Raw genomic sequence first — 23969 nt, 5'->3', positions numbered from 1 at the left:
GGGCATAAAGGTGACGGACTGAGGTTCCCTGTCAGGGTTAACGTGAATGCATTTATATGAAAGAATTCTTCTAACATTTGCTTACTGACATTCATTGGCAATGGAAAGTTTCACACAATGATAGTGTACCAACCAACATTTTTGTTTATTCCAGCACCACAGTCAGCTAGCACAAATCAAAAATACAGGTCATTTACAAATTATACAAACTCACTGCCTGCCAGTGTGTGGGTATCTTTTACCTTTAAAATACTTGCACCACAGCTTTACAAACAAGCATATCGGAATTATTTGGACAAAAAAAATGCAGTACAAATAAGCATCCTCTGTTCTTCCCTCTTCACACTATTTCACCAGGATGGTCAGGTCATTGGACTGGGTGGACAGTATGGATAGAAAACCATATAAACCCCAGTGAAGTAATGAAAACCTGTTACTCCAGTTGGGAAGAAGTGACAAGTAAGTGGGTAGACGGTCTCTGAGGATAGACATCATGAAATATGTATCAGGCCAGTTTCTCCAAAAGAACTTCCACTCCTTTACAGTTCTGGATCTTCTGTAGTTCTGGAGCGTAGGCCTTCAACGCCTCCCTAACCTCCTCTGCAACAGTCTCATCTGCACTGTTCAGGAGACTGTAACAAACAAAAACAGATATGTTGGTGAAAGTAACCTTTACACATAAACCACATTACAAAACAAATGTCTTCCTTTCATCTCATACCTGGTGAGTGAAACATTTCTACCCATACTAAGTTAACCAAGTCAAACTAATTTTAGTGAACATCGAGCATTAACTCTAATTATTTGCAGTGCTTCCCCTATTTGCATTGAGCAGCAGTGCACTGCCCCTGCTCATTTGTGGCCGCCATTGCAAAAAATAATTACAAAATAAAAAGTTTTATAATGTAGATGTATAGATATGCCCCCGGAAGCCCCCCGACGCCGCTAACTGCCACTGCTGCTGGGGAAAAAATCCTAAGAGAAAAACTGATTTGATATGGCAGGCTACAGCTATAAATGTAGACTTTAGAGAGTGAATCAGACAAATCTCTCACTACTTAGAGACTTAGAGAGATTACAGAAGGACAATGGGCACAAAGACATTGCAGGAGGTGGCGGGACAGTGGCACAGGACAAGAGAGGAGAGGGACTGGAGGAAGGGGTGGGGGCTCGAGTGAACAGGGGGCTAGAGAAGAGAGGCAGAAAAATGTGAAGAAAACGAAAGCCAAGGAATTGAGGAAGCGTAATCCACGGCTTGTGTTGCTGATTCACAATGGGCAGCTGCGCCCAACTGCACGCCCCTTTCTCACTCACAGCACCCAGTGATATGGTGAATGAATACAAACAGCCACCCTGTAAGACATGCTTAACCCCCAGCTGATGCCTGCCTGTTCTCCCTTTACACTCAATTTCACTGGCAACAGCTAGGATGATAAGACAAGCAGAACATCTATAGTGATGGGAAGATTTAAATGTTTAAATCAAGACAAACACTAAGCTTGGTCTTTTGTGATGGTGTTTGGTATTCCTGAAGTGTTTGGCCTCCAGAGACCTTGATCCAAGTTCAATTACCATTTTCATGGCTCAGTGAGTTTCGCTGTCATGGTACACATTTCTAAGCACTTCTAGTTTCAATCTGTTTATAACAGGTTTTTTCCCCCGTTCTGTACAAAACCACCCTTTCATTGTTCCGACCAGCAAAATAAAGTTCTGAACCGGTTCGAACCAAAAATAAATAAACTATTTATAATTGTTCCTTTCTACATTAAATGACTTCAGACAGAGCAGCTCGCTATGGAACAGGCAAGCCATTTCCATGCATTGGACAGATGAGTGTAGGGCGCGAGATGAGACTAATGTTGCGGGTGGGGAGAGAGCGAGAGGGTGGAGGAGTACGCTTGGCCTGAAGTGCTGGGCATCTTGTTTGCCTTATCTGTATTAGGCCCACAATTATACCTACGGAGGACAAGGCTTCTATGAAGGAACATTGAATGTCTAAAACGTCAGAGTCGGACCAGCTAGTGTGTGCAGAACACGGCATACCTTTTTGTAGTTAATAAATCCAATGTGAGACATGATAACTATAAAATCCTTCATTAGCATTTTAAATTAGCATGTTAAATCCATTCTTTCCAATTAAAAATATCAACCTAATATCTGAATCACACATCAGTGAATCAATCACACGTCAGTATGCTACTAGATTAAGCTCTGGGGGGGAAGGGGCAGGTTGCCAACACGCACAGACAAACAAATTCCAGCCAGAGTGAGGCATAGGCACTTTATGTTTTGTGGGACTGTGGGAAAAAAATACATGGAACCTAAAAATAATGTTATTAACCGGTTCCCATGCTTTTAAAATAACGGTTCTGTTCTGGAACAGTATAGATCACCTTCGTTCGCGATTCTGTTCCTCGTAAAAAACAAACATTTTACGGTTCTGTTCCCTGAACCGGTTCCAATCCCTGGTTTACAAGTTTCGCAAGGACTGGATTTTAAAATCGGGACAAGTTCAAATGGAGGGAGTTTTCCCCCAATTCCCAGGAAGGAGCTGGTATCATTTCTGTTCCATTTGTTGTTGTTTTTTACCATTAAGCCCTGGGCTCCCGAGTGGCACAGCGGTCTAAGGAACTGCATCTCAGTGCTAAAGGCGTCACTACAGACACCCTGGTTCGAATCCAGGCTGTAGCTGTATCACAACTGACAGTGATTGTGAGTCCCATAGGGCGGCGCACAATTGGCCCAGCGTCATCCAGGTTTGGCCGGTGTGGGCCGTCATTGTATTAAGAATTTGCTCTTAACTGACTTGCCTAGTTAACTAAATCAAAAAGCACCAGTTTGCTTGCTTTGCAGTATTTGGCGATGGTGCTAGTTTGTGACTGGCTAGAGGAATTAGATCTAACAGTGTAGAGGTACTCACCAGCAGAGCACGATTGCCCCACGGTTCACTGCAGCCCACGTCTTTAGCTTGTCCATCCCTACCTTGTCCAACAGGACCCTGGAGAAACGCTCTGTGAAGACACAGTAGTCATGGTCAGGAAGATACAGGATACAGTCACAGGTCCAAATGGACACCTATACAGCAAATGTTTGCATTGTCTTTGAGTGGAGTACTGTTTCAAGATCATACACTCCCCTATGTATTTATTAATAGACAGTGAAGCTAAAACTTAATTTGGCGCCATACTCAAGCATTTTGGATTTGAGATCAAATGTTTCATGAGGCGACAGTACAGAATGTTACCTTCAATTTTATAAAAACAATGTACCCCCCTTTTCATGGTATCCAATTGGTAGTTACAGTCTTGTCAATAGGGGAGTGGCAGCGATGGGACTCGTCCTCCGAAACACAACCCAGCCAAGCCGCACTGCTTCTTAACACGATGCCCGCTTAACCCGGAAGCCAGCAACACCAATGTGTCGGGGGAAACACCGTACACCTGGCGACCGTGTCAGCGTGCACTGCGCCCGGATCACCACAGGGCTTGCTGGTGCGCGATGGGACAAGAACATCCCTGCCGGCCAAACCCTCCCCTAACGCGGACGACGCTGTGCCAATTGTGCGCCGCCCCATGGATCTCCCGGTCACGGCCGGCTGCGACAGAGCCTTGACTCGAACCAGGATCTCTAGAGGCTCAGCTAGCACCTTTCATTTTAGGGTATTTTCATACATATCAGTACTACCGTTTAGAAATTAAAGCACTTTCATGTATCTAGACCCCCTTTTGAAAGTGTCATAAGTATTTGCACAAATTAACATGTGTATTAAAGTAGTCCAAGTTTAGTACTTGGTCAGAAAGTATTCATACCCCTTCCCTTTGTCCACATGGTGTTACATCACAGCCTTATTCTAAAATGGATTATATAAATAAAAAAATCCTCAGCAATCTACACACAATACCCATAATGACAAAGCGTAAACAGGTTTTAGAAATGTGTGCAAATGTATTAAATTCAAAACAATACTTTATTTACTTAAGTTTTCAGGCCATTTGCTAAGAGACTTGAAATTGAGCTCAGGTGCATTCTGTTTCCATTAAGATGTTTCTACAACTTGGAGTCCAGCTGTGGTAAATTCAGTTGATTGGACATCATTTGGAAAAGCACACACCTGTCTATAATGTCCCACATTTGACAGTGCATGTCAGAGCAAACACCAAGCCATGAGGTCGAAGGAATTGTCCATAGAGCTCCGAGACAGGATTGTGTCAGCACAGATCTGGGGAAGGGTACCAAAGAATGTCTACAGCATTGAAGGTGCCCAAAAACAGAGGCCTCCATCGTTCTTAAAATGGAAGAATTTTGTAACCACCAAGACTCTTCCTAGAGCAGGCCGCCCAGCCAAACTGAGCAATCGGGGGAAGAAAGGCCTTGGTCAGGGAGGTGACCAAGAACCCAATGGTCACTCTGACAGAGCGCCAGAGTTCCTGTGTGGAGATGGGAGAACCTTCCAGAAGGACAACCATCTCTGCAGCACTCCACCAATCAGCCCTTTATGGTAGAGTGGCCAGACGGAAGCCACTCCTCAGTAAAAAGGCACATGACAGCCTGCTTGGATTTTGCCAAAAGGCACCTAAAGTCTCTCTGACCACGAGAAACAAGATTTTCTGGTCTGATGAAACCAAGACTGAACTATTTGGACTGAATGCAAAGCATCACGTCTGGAGGAAACCTGGCACTATACCTACAGTGAAGCATGGTGGTATCGCTGGTAGATTAGTCAGGATCGAGGAAGAAGAACAGAGCAAAGTACATAGAGATCCTTGATGAAAACCTGCTCCAGAGTGCTCAGGACCTCAGACTGTGGAGAAGGTTCACCTTCCAACAGGGCAATGACCCTAAGCATACAGCCAAGACAACGCAGCAGTGGCTTCGGGACAAGTCTCTGAATGTCCTTGAGTGGCCCGGCCAGAGCCTGGACCTGCACCTGATATAACATCTCTGGAGAGACCTGAAAATAGCTGTGCAGCAACACTCCCCTTCCAACCTGACAGAGCTTGAGAGGACCTGCAGAGCAAAATGGGAGAAACTCCCCAAATACAGGTGTGCTTAGCTTGTAGCGTCATACCCAAAAAGACTTGAGGCTGTAATAGCTGCCAAACATGCTTCAAGAGACTTTCAAATATTGTGTGTAGATTGAGGGACAAAACATTTTTAAAATCCATTTTAGAATAAGGCTGTAATGTAAAAACATGGAAAAAGTTAAGGGGTCTGAATTCTTTCCGAATGCAATGTATATGGAAGTAGTTGTGGTCTATTGTTTTGGTAAAAAAAAAAAAAAAAATCCTGACCTTTCTTAGATATAAGAGACACTTTAAAACAAACTTCCTTCTGATTATCTGTTTTTCCATGTATGAACCTGTTATACAATGCATTTATATGGACTAATAGCAGTAAGGCCAACTTCAATATTTCATCAAATATATAAATATTTCATTTCAAATCCCAAATAATTGATTATAGAGCCAAATTAAAAAGTTTAACTTTCACTGTTCAAATAAATATGTAGGGGAGTGTATTTGTGAGGTCATATGTACGGTCAGCCACACAGGTGATATATATATATATATTTTTTTACAGACGGTCATACCTTCTCTCCCAACCTCCTTCATCTTGGTGTCTTGTTCAATCAGCCATTTGAGCACCAGATGCCCAGCAGGGTGTTCAGCCATGTGCAGCTACAGAACAGGAAACAGACAAAACATGTTCACACTGAACACCATGGTTTTTCCAGAGGACAGAAGAGAGAAACAGATTTTGCCCTTCAAGTGTTTCCGATTCCAAGCCTGGACAATCATCCTGCAGTTGACCAGACAGACTGAAAACCCAATGGAGACTTCAAAACCAAGTGAAATTCTCACCAATGAGAGACATTCTCCTACTTGAATTTGACAGGCACACCATGCCCCTGACCCCCCTGTCCCCTCCTCACCTGCCCCTCCACTCCTCCTGGTGTGAAGTCGTCAGCAGCCAGCTCAGTCACAGCCTCCATGGCAGGATGCAGGTCCCCAATGGCGGACCCCAGAATGACGGTGACTGTGACGCTGGAGGCCTTGTCCATTGCCATAGTGCGGGCGTGGTCACACAGGTGCTGAATTAGGTGCGGGGACACCGCCTCCAGGAGCTCCTTCCGGCGAAGGGCAACATCCTTCTTGCTGAAGGGACAGAGGGTCGGATGGAGAACATTTAAAGTACAGGCTATGAAAAGCATGAAGCATAGACGGCATTTCTTTAATCTTGTCTGTCCAATTGGGTTCAAAATAGCAATTTAGGTATGTTAAGTGACTCTAGGGAAGGTTTGGACAGTTAACCTCCCTTTGTTCTAGTCTAGCTAGCTGGTTAAGGCAGATCGGACGAGTTAGTGCATATATTATTGTTAGTTTTGGACTTCAGTCAGAGGGTTTTCGGCTGTTCGGACACACACATTTCTCTCTCGAGGCAACCCGAAGTCAGTAGCCAGAAGTCGGTAGCCGAAGTCCACGACCCCTCGTCTGTGATTTGTCAACAGTTGGGATTCTTCAATAAAGTGTCATTCAATGAGCGCTGACTCGTTTTCATGCGTAAATAAAAAGTAAAAATAAATATTGTGCCAAACATTTTAGTTAAATGTAATATTGCACAACTAAGATCCTCTGCAAAAACATCAACATTTTTTATTTAACTAGGCAAGTTAGTTAAGAACAAATTCTTATTTACAATGACGGCCTACCGGGTAACAGTGGGTTAGCTGCCTTGTTCAGGGGCAAAACGACAGATTTTGTTAGCTACGGGATTCAATCTAGCAACCTTTCGGTTACTGGCCCAACGCTCTAACCACTAGGGTACCTGCCGCCTAATGACAGAGTTCTTGAGATATCTTAGATTAATTGACTATTTTGAGGAAGTGTATACTGGACAAACAATACTATTGCCGCTTTTTTTCTCGCTTTCCAGGTGAAGGTCTTTTAAGCGAGTATGCAAGCACACTCATTCGGTACACCGAGCCAAATCCGGCTAGACACCAGCCAAACTGAAGTCCGCGGACGCCTTTAGAATGATTGGTAGGTGGTGGCAGGACTCACCTGTGGGCGTTTCCATCCCCCTTCTCCAGCACCTGGATGATTTCAGGTAACAGGTGGGCGTGGTCTCGCGGGCTGAGCAGGTACAGCAGAACTTTCTTTCCATTCTTATTTGTGATGACATCAGGCAGGGAAGCAAGAAGCTCTGATAGGACGGCCTGCTTCACTAGCTTGGTGTCGTCTATGCAGTCAAAGGCAGCGATGAGGACTAAGAACGCAAACTCTCCCTGGAGAGAAAATCAACAAACCAATCAGTAAGTCACACACGTTTACATATTTGCATGTCTGACTGTGGCGATCAAATATTGTCTGTTTGTTGTTGTCTTGAGTACCATTGCAAACTTCTCAATGTAGGTCTTCATGGTTTTAATGATGACTTTTCTGTCCTGAAAGATAAAACAAATAAATCACTGTACATACAAAGAACAGACACTAGTTTGTGGTTGGTGAGGCTCATCTCGCTAGAATGCCTGAGTGAATACTCACCTTAGGTGTCCCATGCCACAGGCAGTGCATTGCTACTCTAGCTCCATCGTGGGTGTGAGCCATATACACCACAGACTCCCTTATTGACTCAATCATTTCCTGTGAAGTCACATGAACAAAATGGTATTAGAAACATGATAGGATTCGCTCGGTCATTTCTACAGCCATTGGTGGTTTTACTTACAGTCCTCTGTTTGGCTGGGGCATGCAGGAAGAATTCCAGAAACACTTTGTGCACCAGAGAATGTTTGATCACAGCCTCTCTGTGGGAGAAGAGAACACGGACAGAAATCAAAAGCAGTATCTGGATTTATTATCTCGGTTTCCCTTGTGGAGTGTTAGAGCTGTGTGTGTGCTCAATAATACCCACTTTGTGGTCATGGGGGTAAGGATCTGCTTCATCTCCTCCAAAATGCCATTAACCTTGTCTGGGTTCGCCTCCAGCACCTTCTCTAGCGTGGGGCACACTGCCGACTGTGAACAAACATGCCAACTGTCAGTACAATTCGGCATAACATCCTCTCCGGCCGATATTCACAGAGATAAGCAATCATCAGAAAGATCTCTTGGTAACCAGATTATGAGAGAAGGTGTTTCCAGACTCTTAGAACTACACTATTACACTGTGCTCGTGGGAGAGGTGTGAGACGTGTCCTGACCTTGAAGACTTGGAATGTGGTTCCGTAGAGCTCCTCGGTGAGCATGAGTCTCTGGGATAGGATGGCCTTTTCATTGTAAGCGTACTCCACTACCGACGATGCCTCAGAGTGACGCAGCATCTGCCTCACTTTCCCCTTGAAGCCCACCATCACACCTGCAACCTGCTCTTTGCTCCTGTGGCAGAGCATACACACACCTGCCGTCAGATTTTCATTCAGAGACCCATGTCAGGTTTACTTCTTTATGATGTAACTACACTGCCCTATCAGAAACTAGCAGTGAGTAGAGAGACTCAATGGAGATCAATATGACTTGAAATTTCTCCCCAGATATCATTCTCCAAATCTTACACATGGAAGATGACAGGAAATGCAGAGATGAGTGTTCACAATGTAAACCATTCAAATGATGACCTTTATATTCGTCCTACAAGATACACCTTCATAACGGGATAACATTCCCACATCCTTTAATAGCAGAGCCATGCATTAGATTGTAAAACAACTTGTATCTTCAGCAAAGGTCACGATTACAAGGAAGGTTACAATGAGTAAAGTTTGGAATTATTGGCCTGATTCTCCTTTCAAATGTGTCCTAAACAAATGATAAGGGAATTCCAACAACAGATCAGATCAAGCAGCACTACCAATTTGAAATGACAATGGCACACGTGCACAAAGGATTACTGTTAAATCATATCCATACTAAGATTTACAATGATGTGATTTACTCAACAAGATGACCCTTTGTTGTTTTTACTATATTTTTTGGGCCGGCTTTCCTGCTAGGATCTAATGCCATCAACACAATATCTGATGATATGGAAAGAATACACCCATTGCTAGTGCGACGACTTCATGTATAAGCAAACTGTCTGGAGGAAGAACAAGGCACACTCACCCATACATTAAGAACTTCTTCACAATATTTCGGGCATACTTTGATTTACTCAGCTCGACCATATCATCTAGGGGGAAGAATAACATCATTGAGATGTAGAGCATTGTGATTGACGTGACAAAAACAACTGACCACACTCGGAAGAACAGACCTTTAGAACAGAGCAAACCACTGACCTTTGAGTTCATCAAAAACCTCCCGCCTTTGCTCGTCGTTCCCAAACTGGATGAAACACTGGAGGACTCTGGTGGAGTCGTGAGCAAATGCTATCTGAAAGAGAAAAAACGTTTCAACTTTACCTGCAAACTTGAGCATTAGGATGCCATGCACTGTAAACTAATTTGAATACGTCTACTGTGCTCAATTGTTTTATTGTACTCAAGTATTGACAGGCATGGTCTGTCCAATAATTTCAGCGGATGACAAATTCTCCATTGTGCCATGTTTTTAATTTGTACATTGTCGTGATTGACAATGTACAATCTACAGTAAATTATAGATTTGAATGGCTCCTTCCAGCAGTGTAAATGTTAAGACTGTACTCACTGTTTTTATCTTTCCTTTCACAAGTTCCTGAAGCTCTTTCATGAGTTTGATCCTCTTCTCTTTGTTGCAATCTTTCCTGTGTTGAAAAAGTGGGAACATATAATAAATAATAAGTACTAGCGTAAAATGTTGCTGTCGCCAAATTACATTTAGTCCCGAGGTGTTTAACACCCTCTATAGCCACTGTGGTTTTTATCTGACCCTGCTGACCATCTATAAACGTTTGAATGTCTTGAAGAATGGCCATGTACCAGGCATAGCCAGAAGAGAACTGGCCACCCCTCGGAGCCTGGTTCCTCTCTAGGTTTCCTCCTAGGTTCCTGCTAAGGTTGAATATTTCCCTGGTGTTTTAAAAATGTTCCATCCTGAGAATAAATCCCCTTTCTCCCAGGTATCCCAGTATTTCCAGACAAAACCAGAAGTGTTATTCAAAAGCGTTATAAAGCATATAAATAGGCCCGTGTCGGGATTAGATTAGAGATTTGACTGAAAATTCAAGCCTGATACTACCTGAGGCCTACATTAAAGACATTTTATGAGGCTTAACACAAAAAAAGCACAAATGATTGTGCTGTTCTCCAATAAATATTTGATATAGGCTACTGCAGAAAAACAAAGCTCATGGATGTAACTAGTTCCAGTAGGCTAATCTTGTGTGAACTGTATTACTGTACTGTATTAACTGGACTGGAACGACACACGTTCAAACCCTGATGAAGTAGGTGAGCGAACACGTGATAATGGTGCTGCACATGCGGCCTTCAAAGTTATAAGTATAGGCTAGCGAATTTGATTTTGAAATACAATAGGGCCTATTTGTATAGTTAGTAGGCTGACTCATATATACCTTTCATAATATTACCCCTAATGTTACCACTAATATTACCAAAAAGTTACCACGATGAGATGATAGGTCTACGTGCATTGTGAACTGCGCTCCATACTGAGATGGTCTGTCTGTCCTCACCCGGAGCGTTGATCATTCATCATGCGAAGTCCGTAAGGGAAGCCAGATGTCTCATATTATTTAACAGTTCCATTTCCCGCTATGCTATTCATAGAAATCATTTATTATATTTGACCTGTTTGGCGCAGTTATTTATCCCGGGAACAGGTAGTGGTTTCGTGTGGCAAATCCCGGCAAATTAACCATGTTCCCAGCATTCAACCCTAGTTCCTGCCTGTCTATGGAGTTTTTCCTAGCCACCGTGCCTCTACATTGGTGGCTCTTTGGGGTTTTAGAGCCGGTATCTGTACAGCACTTTGTGATAACGATATAAATATATGCAACTTAATCCTAAATTTCAAGTTTTGTTAGACCGCTGGTACAATAACTAATGTAGTAGCTGGTTTAACCTACCTTCTGACCATCTCCCACACTTGCTTGGCTCTGCTCACTATTTGATAACTCTCCTTTTTTTCAGTCTGCTGCCGGTTTTGTTTCAGCTCTTTTTTCTGCTGTTTGAACTCTTCCCATTTGGGCTTCTTAGCCTCAGAACCTGAACAAACAAGACAAGCGTTACACCACTGGTGTGATGACTGATCATTCATACAAAGATGAAGAAATCTAATAGACCCATTTTTTTTTTTTTTTAAATACTTTTAAAACATTCCCAGCAAGCCATTACAAAATGTAGCCTATTTAAAGTGTTTGATAATTGGCTGCTGTACATATTTCATACCTTCCTCAGCCTTCCCAGGTATGAATTTACGCTTTTTGGTGAACTTTCCATCTGTGGGTTTGATGTACTTTCCATCTGTGGGTTTTTTGTTCAAGAATTTCCGTGGAGCCCCCTTTCCTCCAGTCTTCTCAAACGTCTTGCCCTTTTCTCCACTGTGGGGTTTAAATGGCCTCTTCCCTGGTGATTTACCTGTTGGTTTGGTCCCCGGTTTACCTGTACCTTCTGAACAGAGTTTGTTGCTAGTCAGTTAGGCCTACACATTGTTTTTACCAGCGCATCATTAAACAAATAATAATAATATATGCCATTTAGCAGACGCTTTTATCCAAAGCGACGTACAGTCATGTGTGCATTCTACGTATGGGTGGTCGTATGGGTGGTACATTCTACGTATTAGTAGTAGTATTACTTCTACGTATTAACTTACCTTTTCCTTTCTGTATTAACTTCTTGCCACCTTTAGGGGAAAATATTTTCTTTTTGGGTTCCATTCTCAAGAACTCACTATTCAAAGGAAAAGACAAAAAGCGCATGATCAGTAGGTAGTTGCACCTTAGACGATCGACTAATCATAGTTCCAGCTTGAATACTGATTACTGTATGTGCTATTGCCATGTGTTTTCCAGCTAACTTCAGTACCTAGCTAGCAATAGCAGCTAGTTAGTTAGCGCTCAGCTGACTTGCTAACGTTAGTTACTAAACCTGGCAGGCCAGAAAGAACTACAGGTAAGGTATGAGGTGTAATAATTAAACATGTCTGGTAGAGATATTTTCACTGACAAAACAGTCACGTTAACAACATTATTTTAGCATTTTCCTATGCAGAAGACAAAATACACACGTTTAGCTACATACCTTGACATGCGTTCTGAACTTAACGGTTTACGGCATGAACCGTCCAATCAGAAAACGCCCTGACTGCCGTAAAATGCATGGGTACATTTTTTATTGCGACAATACTAGAACGATACGGCATATTGTGCTGTGCCTGGGTTGTCACTAGTTACCACAGCCACAAAGGCAGAATTGGCAATGTCGTAGACATTCATGAAAACAAAATGTTGCTGTTTTATGTTCATTTAAGGTTAGGGTTACGAAGAAGTGTGGTCAAGGTTAGGGTTAAAAAAATCACATTTGAAGAAGATACATTGTAGAAATAGGCGGGGTTTATTAATTATTTGGGCTGTGGTAACTTGTGACGACCCTGGGTGGTTAGTGCAATCCGGGATACTTGGGACGTTCCTACCCTAACACGTCGAACAGCTTTGTCAAAATTGACTTTTCGTATCAGGTTTTGCTGAATTTACACAGCAAGTTAGGATAATTAACGTAGCCGGTCATGATAAGTAGGTTACGGTTAGGGTTAGGTCAAATGCAAAACAATTTCAAAAACGGCGTAAATTTGACAAAAGCTAGCTGTAATCCATCTAGACATGACCCGGTGCCTGTTTTTGTACCTGATAAATCATGATATTACATTTATGATATCTATGTGTTTATAGATAAAAACGGATACTTACTGTAGTAGCTAAGTAGCCTAAGTCACGTATAGATAGATAGTCATGGCTCAATCTATCCCCTGAATAGCCCAAGAAAGTCACTTGTCACCAGCATGTTGTTTCCACCTGTCCCTTCAAATCAATGATTTTCAAATCCAAGTAAGAGCTAACGAGCCAGGGACCGAAATGGAACCAGATATGTGTTGGTTAGAGAAGTAATGAGAGGTTATTGTTCCGGATAACACAAGTTTATTGGTTTTGTATTACAGGTTTACAATACATACACGTGTATCTCTCTTAGTGCATAACTATTGTAGATCCACTTGATGTCCCTGTACACTATAATGCATGAAATGCCGGCGTTGGCTATATGTTTATGCAAAATAAAAACATATTCATGTACATTCAAAGTTCTTTCATGGACAGTTTTATAGCGAAGGACATGAAGGCTCCTGGAACTTGATTGGTGATCATCACTTCAGGCATACCTTTGGAAAGAAAAGGCATGTTTAGCTAAACAAACAAAGTCAAACTCCTGTTGGAACTATGCACTTTCCTACAAAGGGGATATGTAATGGACTACACTACTGACCCCGCAGGGCAGTTCAGGTGTACTTTACCTAGCCTATAGTCCCGGGGCTTGTGCCACACTCTACTCTGTAAAGGGTCTGTCCACACTCTTTGCTCCTGCATTGTCTGGAGGTTCTTACACCAGCAGCCAACTGTGTACCCTAAACAGGCAGACAGACAGAGGTGTAGTCCAGGCACACTACAGAGCACATTAGGCAAGTAGGAAATAACAATACTACCATATCTACTCGCTTCTACCAAAAGCTGTATTAATTGAAAGGACATGAAGAGAATTTAAGCTTCTGCTATGGACCTGGTATGGACCAACATTATAGACATCTGCATACATAGAAGAATAAGACATCATTGAATCTCACTGTTGAACCAAATAGCAGCTGCTCACCTGAAGAAAGGGTTCTTTAGATCCAAACTGTTGCCAGATTTGAAGCCTGACTGATCAACCACTGCTGTGATGTGAATGTCGTAGCTCTGCCTGGTAGAGATGAAGAGCAAAAAGCAACCAATATAATCTCTGTATAATATTGTTTCCATTTCCCACATTCCATTTCTATAGCACAGACACTGTCCTTCTCCGGCTTACCTTGTGTTGGCTATGAACTGGACAGATCCGGACAGAGTCTGTCCCACCTTGCCAAACAGAGGGGTCTGGAAGAGACAGCGGACCTGGTACCAGTGAGTCAGAGGTTCACTAGGAGCAGTGGACAGCCACACTGTCATCCTGCAGAGAGAATTACTCAAATGAACAGAGTATATCTACTGTACCCCCTGGAGCCTGAGATAACACTTGTTTGTTTTTTTAACAATGAAAATCATTGAAAAACAACACTCCAAGCGGTCTTACTTGGATCCTATAAATGCTACGTCAAACCAGAAGGCCAGCCCATGGATCAGTCCAGACTGGAGCAGTTTAAACACAAATGGAATCTCCATCCTGCAAGACATAGTGAAATGGAATGTTTATTACAGCGACATTCTGTCATTATCGCAGATTTCCTCTTATCTGCCAATACAGTTTCATAGCTCATAATAATAATTACATTTGTGTTGTTGTTGAAAAAGGACTTAGACAATCACCTGTGTAAGTCCTCTTCTTTAGCCTCCATGAAATTGATGCAGTGCTTGACAGATTTTGCCATTAGAATCGACATCTCAAATGTGTCCTACAACAAAATGAGGACAATGAGGCAAATTGAACATCTTTGTATTATTTCACAGTATATATCAGCATGAACGCAATTATAGCCTCATTGAACCCGAGGTACTCACAACTATGGGCTGTTTGAAAAACTCATCAACTGCAGAACTGTGAAGACCACTCAGGTTAACCCCATAGAAACAGGTCTGGTGCCTGCAACGGAGTGTGGCAGAACAACAAGGCACATAATGTATTAGATCAGAACATTCTGCACTTAAGTCTAACTTGTCCAGGCAGACACAACTGAAATTCATGCTGTAAAATGTATGAGCACCAGGCTAAGAATGATTTCTGCATTCCTAAAAACTGAAAAGGCTTGTCATCCCCTCATAGTAGTGGATCAAAGACTGACACTACACCATAGCCCTCTTGCTGGAAACGACATGCAGACCACTATCTTGTAACATTATACAGCTTCAAGGGGAAAAGTGAAGTGTATATATGACACCGTTGATTTCATTGCACGTCCCATCTTGGTGAAGTGTCTTTGGTCCCGTATTGTTATAAATGGGTGGTGTAAAAGACTTGCATGTGAAACACAAGGTGTGTGTGAGATGAAGTGCATTAGATTATCACTAATAACCTTTTCAGTATGTTCAAGCTTGAGTGAGGATGCTGTCAGCACTAGTGAACTGGTGTGGGTGATATATAATATAACCTCAAAAGTATGTGGACTCTCCTTAAAATGAGTGTATTCGGCTATTTCAGCCACATTTTGCTGACAGGTGTACAAAATCGAGCACACCGCCATGCAATCTCCATAGACAAACATTGGCAGTAGAATGGCCTTCCCGAAGAGCTCAGTGACTTTCAATGTGGCACCATCATAGGATGCCACCTTTCCAACAAGTCAGTTTGTAACATTTCTGCCCTGCTAGAGCTGCCCCGGTCAACTGAAAATGCTGTTATTGTGAAGTCGAAACGTCTAGGAGCAACAACGGTTCAGCCGCGTGGTGGTAGGCCACACAAGCTCACAGAACAGGACCGCCAAGTGCTGAAGTGCGTAGCATGTAAAAATCATCTGTCCGAGGTTGCAACACTCATTACTGGGTTCCAAACGGCCTCTGGAAGCAACGTCAGCACAACAACTGTTCTTCAGGAGCTTCAAGAAATAGGTTTCCATGGCCGAGCAGCCGCATACAAGCCTAAGATTACCATGCACAATGCCAAGCGTCGGCTTAAGTGGTGTAAAGCTTGCCGCCATTGGACTCTGGAGCAGTGGAAATGTGTTCTCTGGAGTGATGAATAGCGCTACATCATCTGGTAGTCCGACGAACAAATCTGGGTTTAGCGGATGCCAGGAGAACTCTACCTGCCCAAATGCATAGTGCTAACTGTAAAGTTTGGTGGAGGAGGAAAAATGATCTGGGGCTGTTTTTCATGGTCCGGGCTAGGCCCCTTAGTTCCAGTGAAGGGAAATCTCAACGCTACAGCACACAATGAAATTCTAGACAATTCTATGCTTCCAACTTTGTGGCAACAGTTTGGGAAAGGCCATTTCCTGTTTCAGCATGACAATGCCCCTGTGCACAAAGTGAGGTCCATACAGAAATGGTTTGTTGAGATCGGCATGGATGAACTTGACTGGCCTGCACAGAGCCCTGACCTCAACCCCATCGAACACCTTTGGGATGAATTAGAATGCCGACTGCAAGTCAGGCCTATAATCGCCCAAAATCAGTGCCCGACCTCACTAATGCTCGTGGCTGAATGGAAGCAAGTCCCCGCAGTAATGTTCCAACATCTAGTGGAAAACCTTCCCAGAAGAGTGGAGGCTGTTATAGCAGCAAAGTGGGGGGGACCAACTCCATATTAATGCCAAAGATTTTGGAATGAGATGTTCGACTAGCAGATGTCCACATACTTTTGGTCATGAAGTGTAGGTGTGTAAGTGAGAGGGAAGGCAGAGGGTTCACAGAGGAGCATTGCAACATCTATCCGGTATCTCCATGTAAGCATGGCATCTGCGGTCATGTGTTGAGTGTAGTGAGGGAGGAAAACTACAGGCAAAGACATATTGCGCTATCTCTAACCAACAATATTTGAGCAGCAGATATGTTCTTTAAATTTCTCTCTATGTCTCTGTGTCTTCTGCCACTGGCAGTGTGAGGACAGTTATCTGAGTAGAGGGGGTTCGAGAGGGTATGTGTGAGTCAGGTTTGGACTGAACTGGAGCGTTTTACGTTGACAGGAAACCCGCTTGACTGGGGTCACAGCCCAGTGCCAGTCGGACCTGGAGCTGCGGGTGGGTGGGGGGCCGATTAGCCTCCTGGCATGTTGCGTAGCCCCACAGCCTGCCCAGGCCTCTGTGGGGGGGATGTCAAATAAACCCTCATGGACACAGCTGTAAACAGTCACAGAGACTCATGGAGATGGAGGGGAGGGGAGCGTCAGGCAGGGCCAGGCCCAGACTGAGAGGCTTTGTGGGGGTGTGAGGCGGGGTCAATCATGGTCTGTTAACGCACTGGCATCCTGCTCTGCTCTGCTCTGCTTCTCCCCAGAAGGAGAGGAGAGAGGGGGGAGGAGAGCACTATGAGCTCATCCCATACAGCAGTTCACTGTGTTTTCATGGCAGCCACACACACACCGCTGTCACAGTTAAGTACGAGTTAAGTTAGCACTGATGCCAACTGTGAAACTCCTTATGGAATGCAGCACTAATCCAGAATACAAAACTAATAAGAACGTTTATTTGAGTTCAGCCTCCACCTTGTGGTGCCGGAATGACACGCAACAGATTCTGAAACGTTGTGTTAATTCTCTCACCAGAAGCTAGAACGTCCATAGTGCTCGATGTAGAGCTGCTCGTCAGTGAAGGGAGCGAGGTGCATGTCACTACTGGTTGGGAACATCATACCTGAATAGGTAGAAGAGAGACATGTTTTGTGTAACATTAGCTGAACAAAACTATCAACAGATCAATTACAGGATGGAAAATAGCCTCTGTTGGAATTCAACTGACCCTTGGGTTTAAGCCACTTCCTGGAGTGGAGGTAGCTCTCCAGCATCCTCTCGTTCAGAAGCATGTAGCCAATGGGCTCTGAGATGATCACGTCCACCTGCTCAGGGCACGACACCTCCTCAATCTTTCCAGCCAGGACTATGATCCTATCTGACAGACTATTGCTCTTTACAAGCATCTGAAGGGAAAACACAAAACATTGCTGTCCCCCCCAAATATGACATTTGTTTTTTGAGTCAGACAGGGTCCGATCTTACTGATGCACCACTGCACGTCTGAGGCTTTGATGATGACATCCTGTGTAGTACATTTGAGAGCAGATGTCTTGGATCAAGGGTGTTTGTAGCTTGTTTCTTCACCTGAAATTGCATTCATCTGCTGTCTAAAATTAGCAAGAACTAATTAGCTGTTGACAAATTGTGTTTTGGTAAACCCTCGTGCATGCAAACTCTCCCATGAAGTGCTCTGGTACATTACACTTCCCTGCTGTGTAAACAGGGAGTTCTACTTTAATGATGCCAGAGCTGCTGGGCTGCTGCTCCAGGGCAATTCCATGGTAACGGAATTACGCTTCGACTCCGATTTTTCACTTTAAAATGTATGCCAAACAAAACAATTGATTTAAACAGTTATCAAACCATACAACTTTGTGCACAATAACTACTTTGAACAATTTGCACAGAACATTTCACAAAAACACATTTACTGGAAGAACTGTGCAGATGCTAAATTTGGCCACAGAATTACGGTAAAATCTCCCTCAGTTTTTTTATGTGGACCACGTCTGCTCAGTGGGTGAGGAGGCTTGTTACAGTAAATGGAAGGAGGGTAGGTGGTAGGTGTCATGGTAGGTTTCACTAAGATTCGGGAGAGGAGACATTCACTAGAGAGAGAGAGAGAGAGAGAGAGAGAGAGAGAGAGAGAGAGAGAGAGAGAGAGAGAGAGAGAGAGAGAGAGAGAGAGAGAGAGAGAGAGAGAGAGAGAGAGAGAGAGAGAGAGAGAGAGAGAGAGAGAGAGAGAGAGAGAGAGAGAGAGAGAGAGAGAGAGAGAGAGAGAGAGAGAGAGAGAGAGAGAGAGAGAGAGAGAGAGAGAGAGAGAGAGAGAGAGAGAGAGAGAGAGAGAGAGAGAGAGAGAGAGAGAGAGAGAGAGAGAGAGAGAGAGAGAGAGAGAGAGAGAGAGAGAGAGAGAGAGAGAGAGAGAGAGAGAGAGAGAGAGAGAGAGAGAGAGAGAGAGAGAGAGAGAGAGAGAGAGAGAGAGAGAGAGAGAGAGAGAGAGAGGTTGTCCAGACTGTTTTAACACTGTTTTAAAAACAGTAGTGAGCTGAACATAACAGAATGCCAGAGGAAGGGAGGACAGTAGCAGGTGAACCCAACTGTGATTTGTGACTACTATGATTTCCCATTGTAGACTATTCAATTGCAGTAATTCCGATTTGGTAACCGAATTCAGAGTTTTAATCACTTAATAATTCATAACAAACTTGATATTAGTAAAAACACTACACAGTAACTAATTGGTAGGTCTACCTTTACTTGTTACTTCTGTGAACTTTCACTATCGTCCCTCCTCATGAGAGACATTAAAACATGTCTTAAAGATATGTGGGGTTTTGGTAACGGAATCCCAAGGCACAAAGTTTCTCAAAGCAAATCATTTATCCAAAACTAAACATAAGTATTGATATTAGTTGGCAGGGGTCTTTACTTCAACATTGTGTTCTGATATATCTCTCATACCTTTTACTGGTTGATGTTGTGGTCTAAGAACCCTTTCCATCAGTTTGTTAGTCCAGATTTTTAGGATGGCAAATGGTAGAGAAATGTATATATGCCTTCATTTCCCCCAAATATAGACTCTTAGCTTTAATTTGACACACAATTTGATATGCTCCTATGAACTTCACATGTTGGTGCTCATGGGTCCTTTTACATGGAAATGCCCATTGAGTGAGAGGAACATACTGCTGGGTCTTCGATTACTGAGAGAGTGAAGCATATGGTGTATTAAAAACATAAACCAGGTCATGCTGGCCAGGCAAGACCCTCTGACTGGGAGTGTGACGGAGCCCCTCATAATATTGTTTCAAAAGGACATTGTCCACACTGGTTGGTTTTCTCTTGCTGTCTGCGTAGGTCATCATCCCACACCGTGGCAGAGCACCCTTCCTGTTTAATCCAGACCTTGGCCTGTGGAGCGTTCTTGTGAGGCAGTGACCCATGCACATGCACGTGCACACTGACGCTGGCCAGGCGTCCACAGGGGTGGTCCCAGGCTCTGGCTCACACTGTTTATATAGACCTCAGTGTAGGCCTACAGTATGATAGGGATTCAGCCTGCTCAGAGAGACCATGCAACCACCCCAACAGGAATACATTATGGAGGTCCACCATTTTGTCCAACTGAGTATACGGTTCGGCTATTGGCAGATAAGCTGCAATGTGGAAGGAAAGAAATATGAAGGGACACATCTGGTTGCAGTCTAGAAACAAGCACCAGTAGAGTAGAAATAGAACAGGGAGAACTATGCCTGACTGTTAAGCTAGAGGCCATCCATCCATGAAAATATGTTTCCTTCACCCTCAAGCTGGTTTCTGGGCCAAGAGCTGCCTCAAATCATTACACCCTCAGAATGTCATGCTCTGTGTGTGAAGCACGAGGTCCGTTTTATGGGGGCTGTTCTGTTCTGGAGGTGTGACTTTCGCTGAGATAGCATTTCCAGGGTTGTGCTGTTTTCATCAAGGCTTTGTCCTTGGCTCCATGTAGACACCATGAGGTTTGAGCTAGATGTGTTGACAACACAGGTGATTAGGGCTGTGATAAGTGATTCATCATCTTTACCCGGGGTGTTTCGGGCCAAGCAATACAAATGACTTTATTCACTGGTCAAAGCCGTAAGGTTTTCCTCCTCATTCTAGGCGTAAGTGGTTTAAGCTGCTAAAACAGCAGAAACATAAATCAGATTTCAAAGCAGCATAGAACGTTCAATCATCTCAACAGACCAATGATGTTACTGAAGTAACTACCTATTCATCATACAACACACATTTGAGCAATTATTAGGAATTCTGGTGCTATAGATTGAAAATGCCAGATAGCGCATGTTAAAGTGCAAAAGGATGCTCGTTTAACGTGAGCTTTCACATTTCCTGGAAGGTTGATAGGAAAACAATCAGATGCTGCCAGAGTAGGCCGTAAGGTTGAACGGTAAAAAAGATGCCTTTACCTCTGCAAATTTGGCTACAGGGCTGGCCTCCACAGCATATACCCTCTTCGCTCCTGCCTGGATGGCGAAGAAAGACAGGATCCCTGATCCACTGCCAACATCAAGTACTATCTGGGTACAGGAAGGAGCCAGACATTACATCCGCATGCAGTAACAGACAAAATGTAAGACATGATCAGGTTCAATGGATACGTGTGGTTTTGGTTATGTGGTTCCACTCTTACCTTGTCCTTGAAGTCCATCTCGTTTAGCAGGATGGCCTTTTGATACGTGGCTGTCCTCAAATAATCCTGCAGCATATTCTGTTGTTGTGATAGACAGCCATAAAACTACAGAAGAAGGGAGGACGAGGTTCATTCACAACCTAGTACACCACCAGTTTGTCTCTCTGCGGGCCGAGTTGACGGGTACAGTAAAACTACCTGGAAGTACTGCAGGGCTGAGGAGTCTTCAGTTCTCTGGTCAAACACTGATGGTTGCCTTTCTGCTGACTTCTCTTCTCTTCTCAGCTGTATGTGGAACTCCTGAAACTCTGGGGTCAGAAAACAACGGACTTTATGCATGAAAACTCTTTTTGACGGTGTAAAGGAGGCTCCCGCCTTAGCTAACGTGAGTCGTCTCATGTGTGCCCTTACCACTCTGTGTTCTGAACTGCAAGAGAACGCTCAGGCAGCCAACGGTTATGAGGAAAGATTGGGTGCCCACCCGACAACAGTCTGTTTCCCTGGTGACTGTGAATTTGAAAACACAGACCCCATCACCTGCAAAAGAAAAAAACACAACAGACAGTTAATTCAAATACACCCAAATACAAGATCTCTGTATTCTGTGTCATCCATTATCAAGGGGGCTGTTCCTCTGAGTTATCTACCCCAAGTCCATTCATTTGTTCTTGGCCTTTTGCAAACGTATCAGTAAAGGAACCATAAATAACAATGTCAGACATTAACCTAAGAAATCCTTCAGCATACTCTGGCAGCACGAGGCTACTAATGTGTAGCGGCCCTATCTGATCCTGTGCACCAGCAGCCAGAGAGATATAGCGGTAAGGCCCACTGTACCGTATAGTATAGGAAAACACAGTCTAGGTACATACTGTCCAGTAGAACTCCATAACAACGGAGTCAGACACCTACGCACGCACACGCACGCACGCATGCATGCATATTGACGCCTCACATACACACATACACACATTTGCACACTCTCAACATACGCTGCTGCTACTATTATCTATCCTGATCGGTTAGTTTTTACCCCTACCGACATGTACATGTTACCTCAACTACCCCGTGCCGCTGCACATTGACTCGGTGCAGGAACTCCTTGTAATAGAGCTACATTGTTGTTATTTGTTGTGTTTTCTATTTTTATTTGTTAATTTGCTTTTTTAACTCTGCATTGTTGGGAAAGGGCTCGTCAGTAAGCATTTCACGATCAAGTCTACACCTATACTGCACGTGTGACAAATACAATTAGATTTGATTTGACTTCACATGCACGCACACACACACACACACACACACACACACACACACACACACACACACACACACACACACACACACACACACACACACACACACACACACACACACACACACACACACACACACACGCGCACACACACACACACACACACACACACACACACACACACACACACACACACACACACACACACACACACACACACACACACACACACACACACACACACACACACACACACAGGGTGCACACAACTGGGTAGTAAATCTCACAGACCTTTCAGCACTGCCTGTCCAGCGACCACACAGAAAGAAGTACAATTACCACATGGAAAAGACTGTAGGAAATATCATACACTCCACACACATACACATACATGGACTTCTCATAGACCAGAGAGAGGGCAATACATTTCTTTTTTTAATCTTTAGAGAAAAAAAGCTATTGGCACTTTTATTCACAAATAAAGAGAGCATCATCACTATTTCTTCTTGGTTGTACTCATATGGAAAGAGCTAGTGTGATAAAAAAAACTGTAATTTGATATATTAGCTTGTTCTTGTTTCTTGCATGTGTACTTACCATCCTGAATAGTGAGCTCTGTCTCCTCCAGCCCTGTGCTCAACTGTAGAGAAAGGCCTTGGTGTTGCCTCTGTTTAGCCACCTGTATCTCTCCCTGTACCTGGTCCTCATTCACTGTGAACAGATTGATGGAAAAACAGGTCACTTCTGAACCCCTCTCCATGGTCTCCATGGTCGCAGCTGTCGTAACTTCTGTAGTAAGGTTCTGTAGATGTGTCTGAGTTTGGTTGAGGTGGGAGGGGAAGGAGCTCTGGTAGGAGTCAAGGGGCGGGGACAGACTGTGTACAGGAATATGCTTTGAACAAAAAGAGAAGTTACAATCTATTTTTATACATGCACACACACACATATATATATATATATATATAAAATATATATATATATATATATATATATATATATATATATATATATATATATATATATATATATATATATATATATATTAACCATGGCTAGATTTAGCTAATCTAGTTCAGCAATTTAGGCTAAGGCATTGAAGAATCTGAATAAATAAAAGTTTATTTTAGAATTCTGCAAATACATATTTGTATCATCAATGCTTGGATAACTTCCAAATTCAGGGCGAAAATACCTTTTTCTAACACAATAATAAACACACTTTCACTTGATTAAAACTGACTTTCACTCATGTTCTATTTTGTTCACTTTTCACTATGTTGAATGGCACTAAAGAGGACAGCTTAGTCTATTGATATCATTGAAAACATAGCAGCGTTAAGCGCAGCAGGACGAAATCCTGACGAATGTGGAGTAAATTGGGCTTGGTCCTGAACTTCCTGATTGAGAAGTGGGCTGGAGTGACGTCACCACGTCCATTCAGTGTGTCACCTAGTGGAGAACTATGGCAATGACAAGAAAGGTCCTGATACTATTGCATGTTACAGAATATGCATTGCTAATGATCCATCAATACTGTAAATGTCAAAAGCAATATGATTCAAAATACTTTTAAAAGTCATAAATATATTTAAGTTAAGTGAATCATTCATCAGTGAAACCAATAATAGGTGACCTGCTTTAAGTACAGCACCACTAATATCTCAGGACTGTAGACTCCATCCAGCTTGTTA

General features: G+C 43.2%; 2 protein-coding genes across 6 annotated transcripts; both read right to left on the bottom strand.

Moving 5' to 3' along the window:
- Positions 1-121: 121 nt before the first annotated feature.
- pum3 (pumilio RNA-binding family member 3) lies at positions 122-12929 on the bottom strand. 3 transcript variants are annotated; one of them, XM_035776449.2, is made up of 17 exons: positions 12853-12929; positions 11760-11836; positions 11333-11554; positions 11011-11149; positions 9651-9726; positions 9281-9374; positions 9105-9171; positions 8204-8378; positions 7915-8018; positions 7729-7807; positions 7545-7643; positions 7391-7444; positions 7062-7285; positions 5933-6155; positions 5591-5678; positions 2921-3011; positions 122-632 (listed from the first exon to the last, which is right to left on the bottom strand). In XM_035776449.2, the coding sequence occupies exons 2-17, from the start codon at positions 11821-11823 to the stop codon at positions 506-508; spliced, it is 1926 nt and encodes a 641-aa protein (XP_035632342.1). In that variant the 5' UTR covers positions 11824-11836; positions 12853-12929; the 3' UTR covers positions 122-505. The 3 variants fall into 3 exon arrangements, with proteins under 3 accessions (XP_035632342.1, XP_035632341.1, XP_035632340.1); XM_035776448.2 differs by lacking the exon at positions 12853-12929 and adding an exon at positions 12188-12273; XM_035776447.2 differs by lacking the exon at positions 12853-12929 and having other exon boundaries at positions 11760-12170.
- Positions 12930-13066: 137 nt separating this feature from the next.
- carm1l (coactivator-associated arginine methyltransferase 1, like) lies at positions 13067-23102 on the bottom strand. 3 transcript variants are annotated; one of them, XR_004826451.2, is made up of 14 exons: positions 22876-23102; positions 21438-21563; positions 21225-21334; positions 21027-21131; positions 20803-20913; positions 17580-17757; positions 17384-17474; positions 14689-14770; positions 14497-14582; positions 14264-14353; positions 14003-14140; positions 13805-13894; positions 13452-13562; positions 13067-13319 (listed from the first exon to the last, which is right to left on the bottom strand). XR_004826451.2 is itself a non-coding variant. In XM_035776451.2 (13 exons), exons 1-13 carry the CDS (start codon positions 23045-23047, stop codon positions 13310-13312), a joined length of 1389 nt encoding a protein of 462 aa, XP_035632344.1. In that variant the 5' UTR covers positions 23048-23102; the 3' UTR covers positions 13067-13309. The 3 variants fall into 3 exon arrangements, 2 of the variants coding, with proteins under 2 accessions (XP_035632344.1, XP_035632345.1); XM_035776451.2 differs by lacking the exon at positions 13452-13562; XM_035776452.2 differs by lacking the exons at positions 13067-13319; positions 13452-13562 and having other exon boundaries at positions 13801-13894.
- Positions 23103-23969: the final 867 nt, after the last annotated feature.

Source organism: Oncorhynchus keta, chromosome 9 (genome assembly GCF_023373465.1).
Source record: "Oncorhynchus keta strain PuntledgeMale-10-30-2019 chromosome 9, Oket_V2, whole genome shotgun sequence".
NCBI classification, from domain to species: Eukaryota; Metazoa; Chordata; class Actinopteri; order Salmoniformes; family Salmonidae; genus Oncorhynchus; species Oncorhynchus keta.
This window is presented reverse-complemented; position numbering and strand designations above follow the sequence as displayed.

What these genes read in the sequence shown, in the direction of transcription:
- carm1l (XM_035776451.2), bottom strand. Translation starts at nt 23,047, where the DNA reads ATGGAGACCATGGAGAGGGGTTCAGAAGTGACCTGTTTTTCCATCAAT. An exon ending in CAGCCCTGCAGTACTTCCAG is followed by an intron (nt 21,132 to 21,224) that starts GTAGTTTTACTG and finishes CTTCTTCTGTAG; the next exon opens with TTTTATGGCTGTCTATCACA. An exon ending in GAAGTGGCTTAAACCCAAGG is followed by an intron (nt 17,475 to 17,579) that starts GTCAGTTGAATT and finishes CTACCTATTCAG; the next exon opens with GTATGATGTTCCCAACCAGT.
- pum3 (XM_035776447.2), bottom strand. Translation starts at nt 11,865, where the DNA reads ATGCGCTTTTTGTCTTTTCCTTTGAATAGTGAGTTCTTGAGAATGGAA. An exon ending in GTTAATACAGAAAGGAAAAG is followed by an intron (nt 11,555 to 11,759) that starts GTAAGTTAATAC and finishes AACTCTGTTCAG; the next exon opens with AAGGTACAGGTAAACCGGGG. An exon ending in GTGTGGGAGATGGTCAGAAG is followed by an intron (nt 9,727 to 11,010) that starts GTAGGTTAAACC and finishes TTTTCAACACAG; the next exon opens with GAAAGATTGCAACAAAGAGA.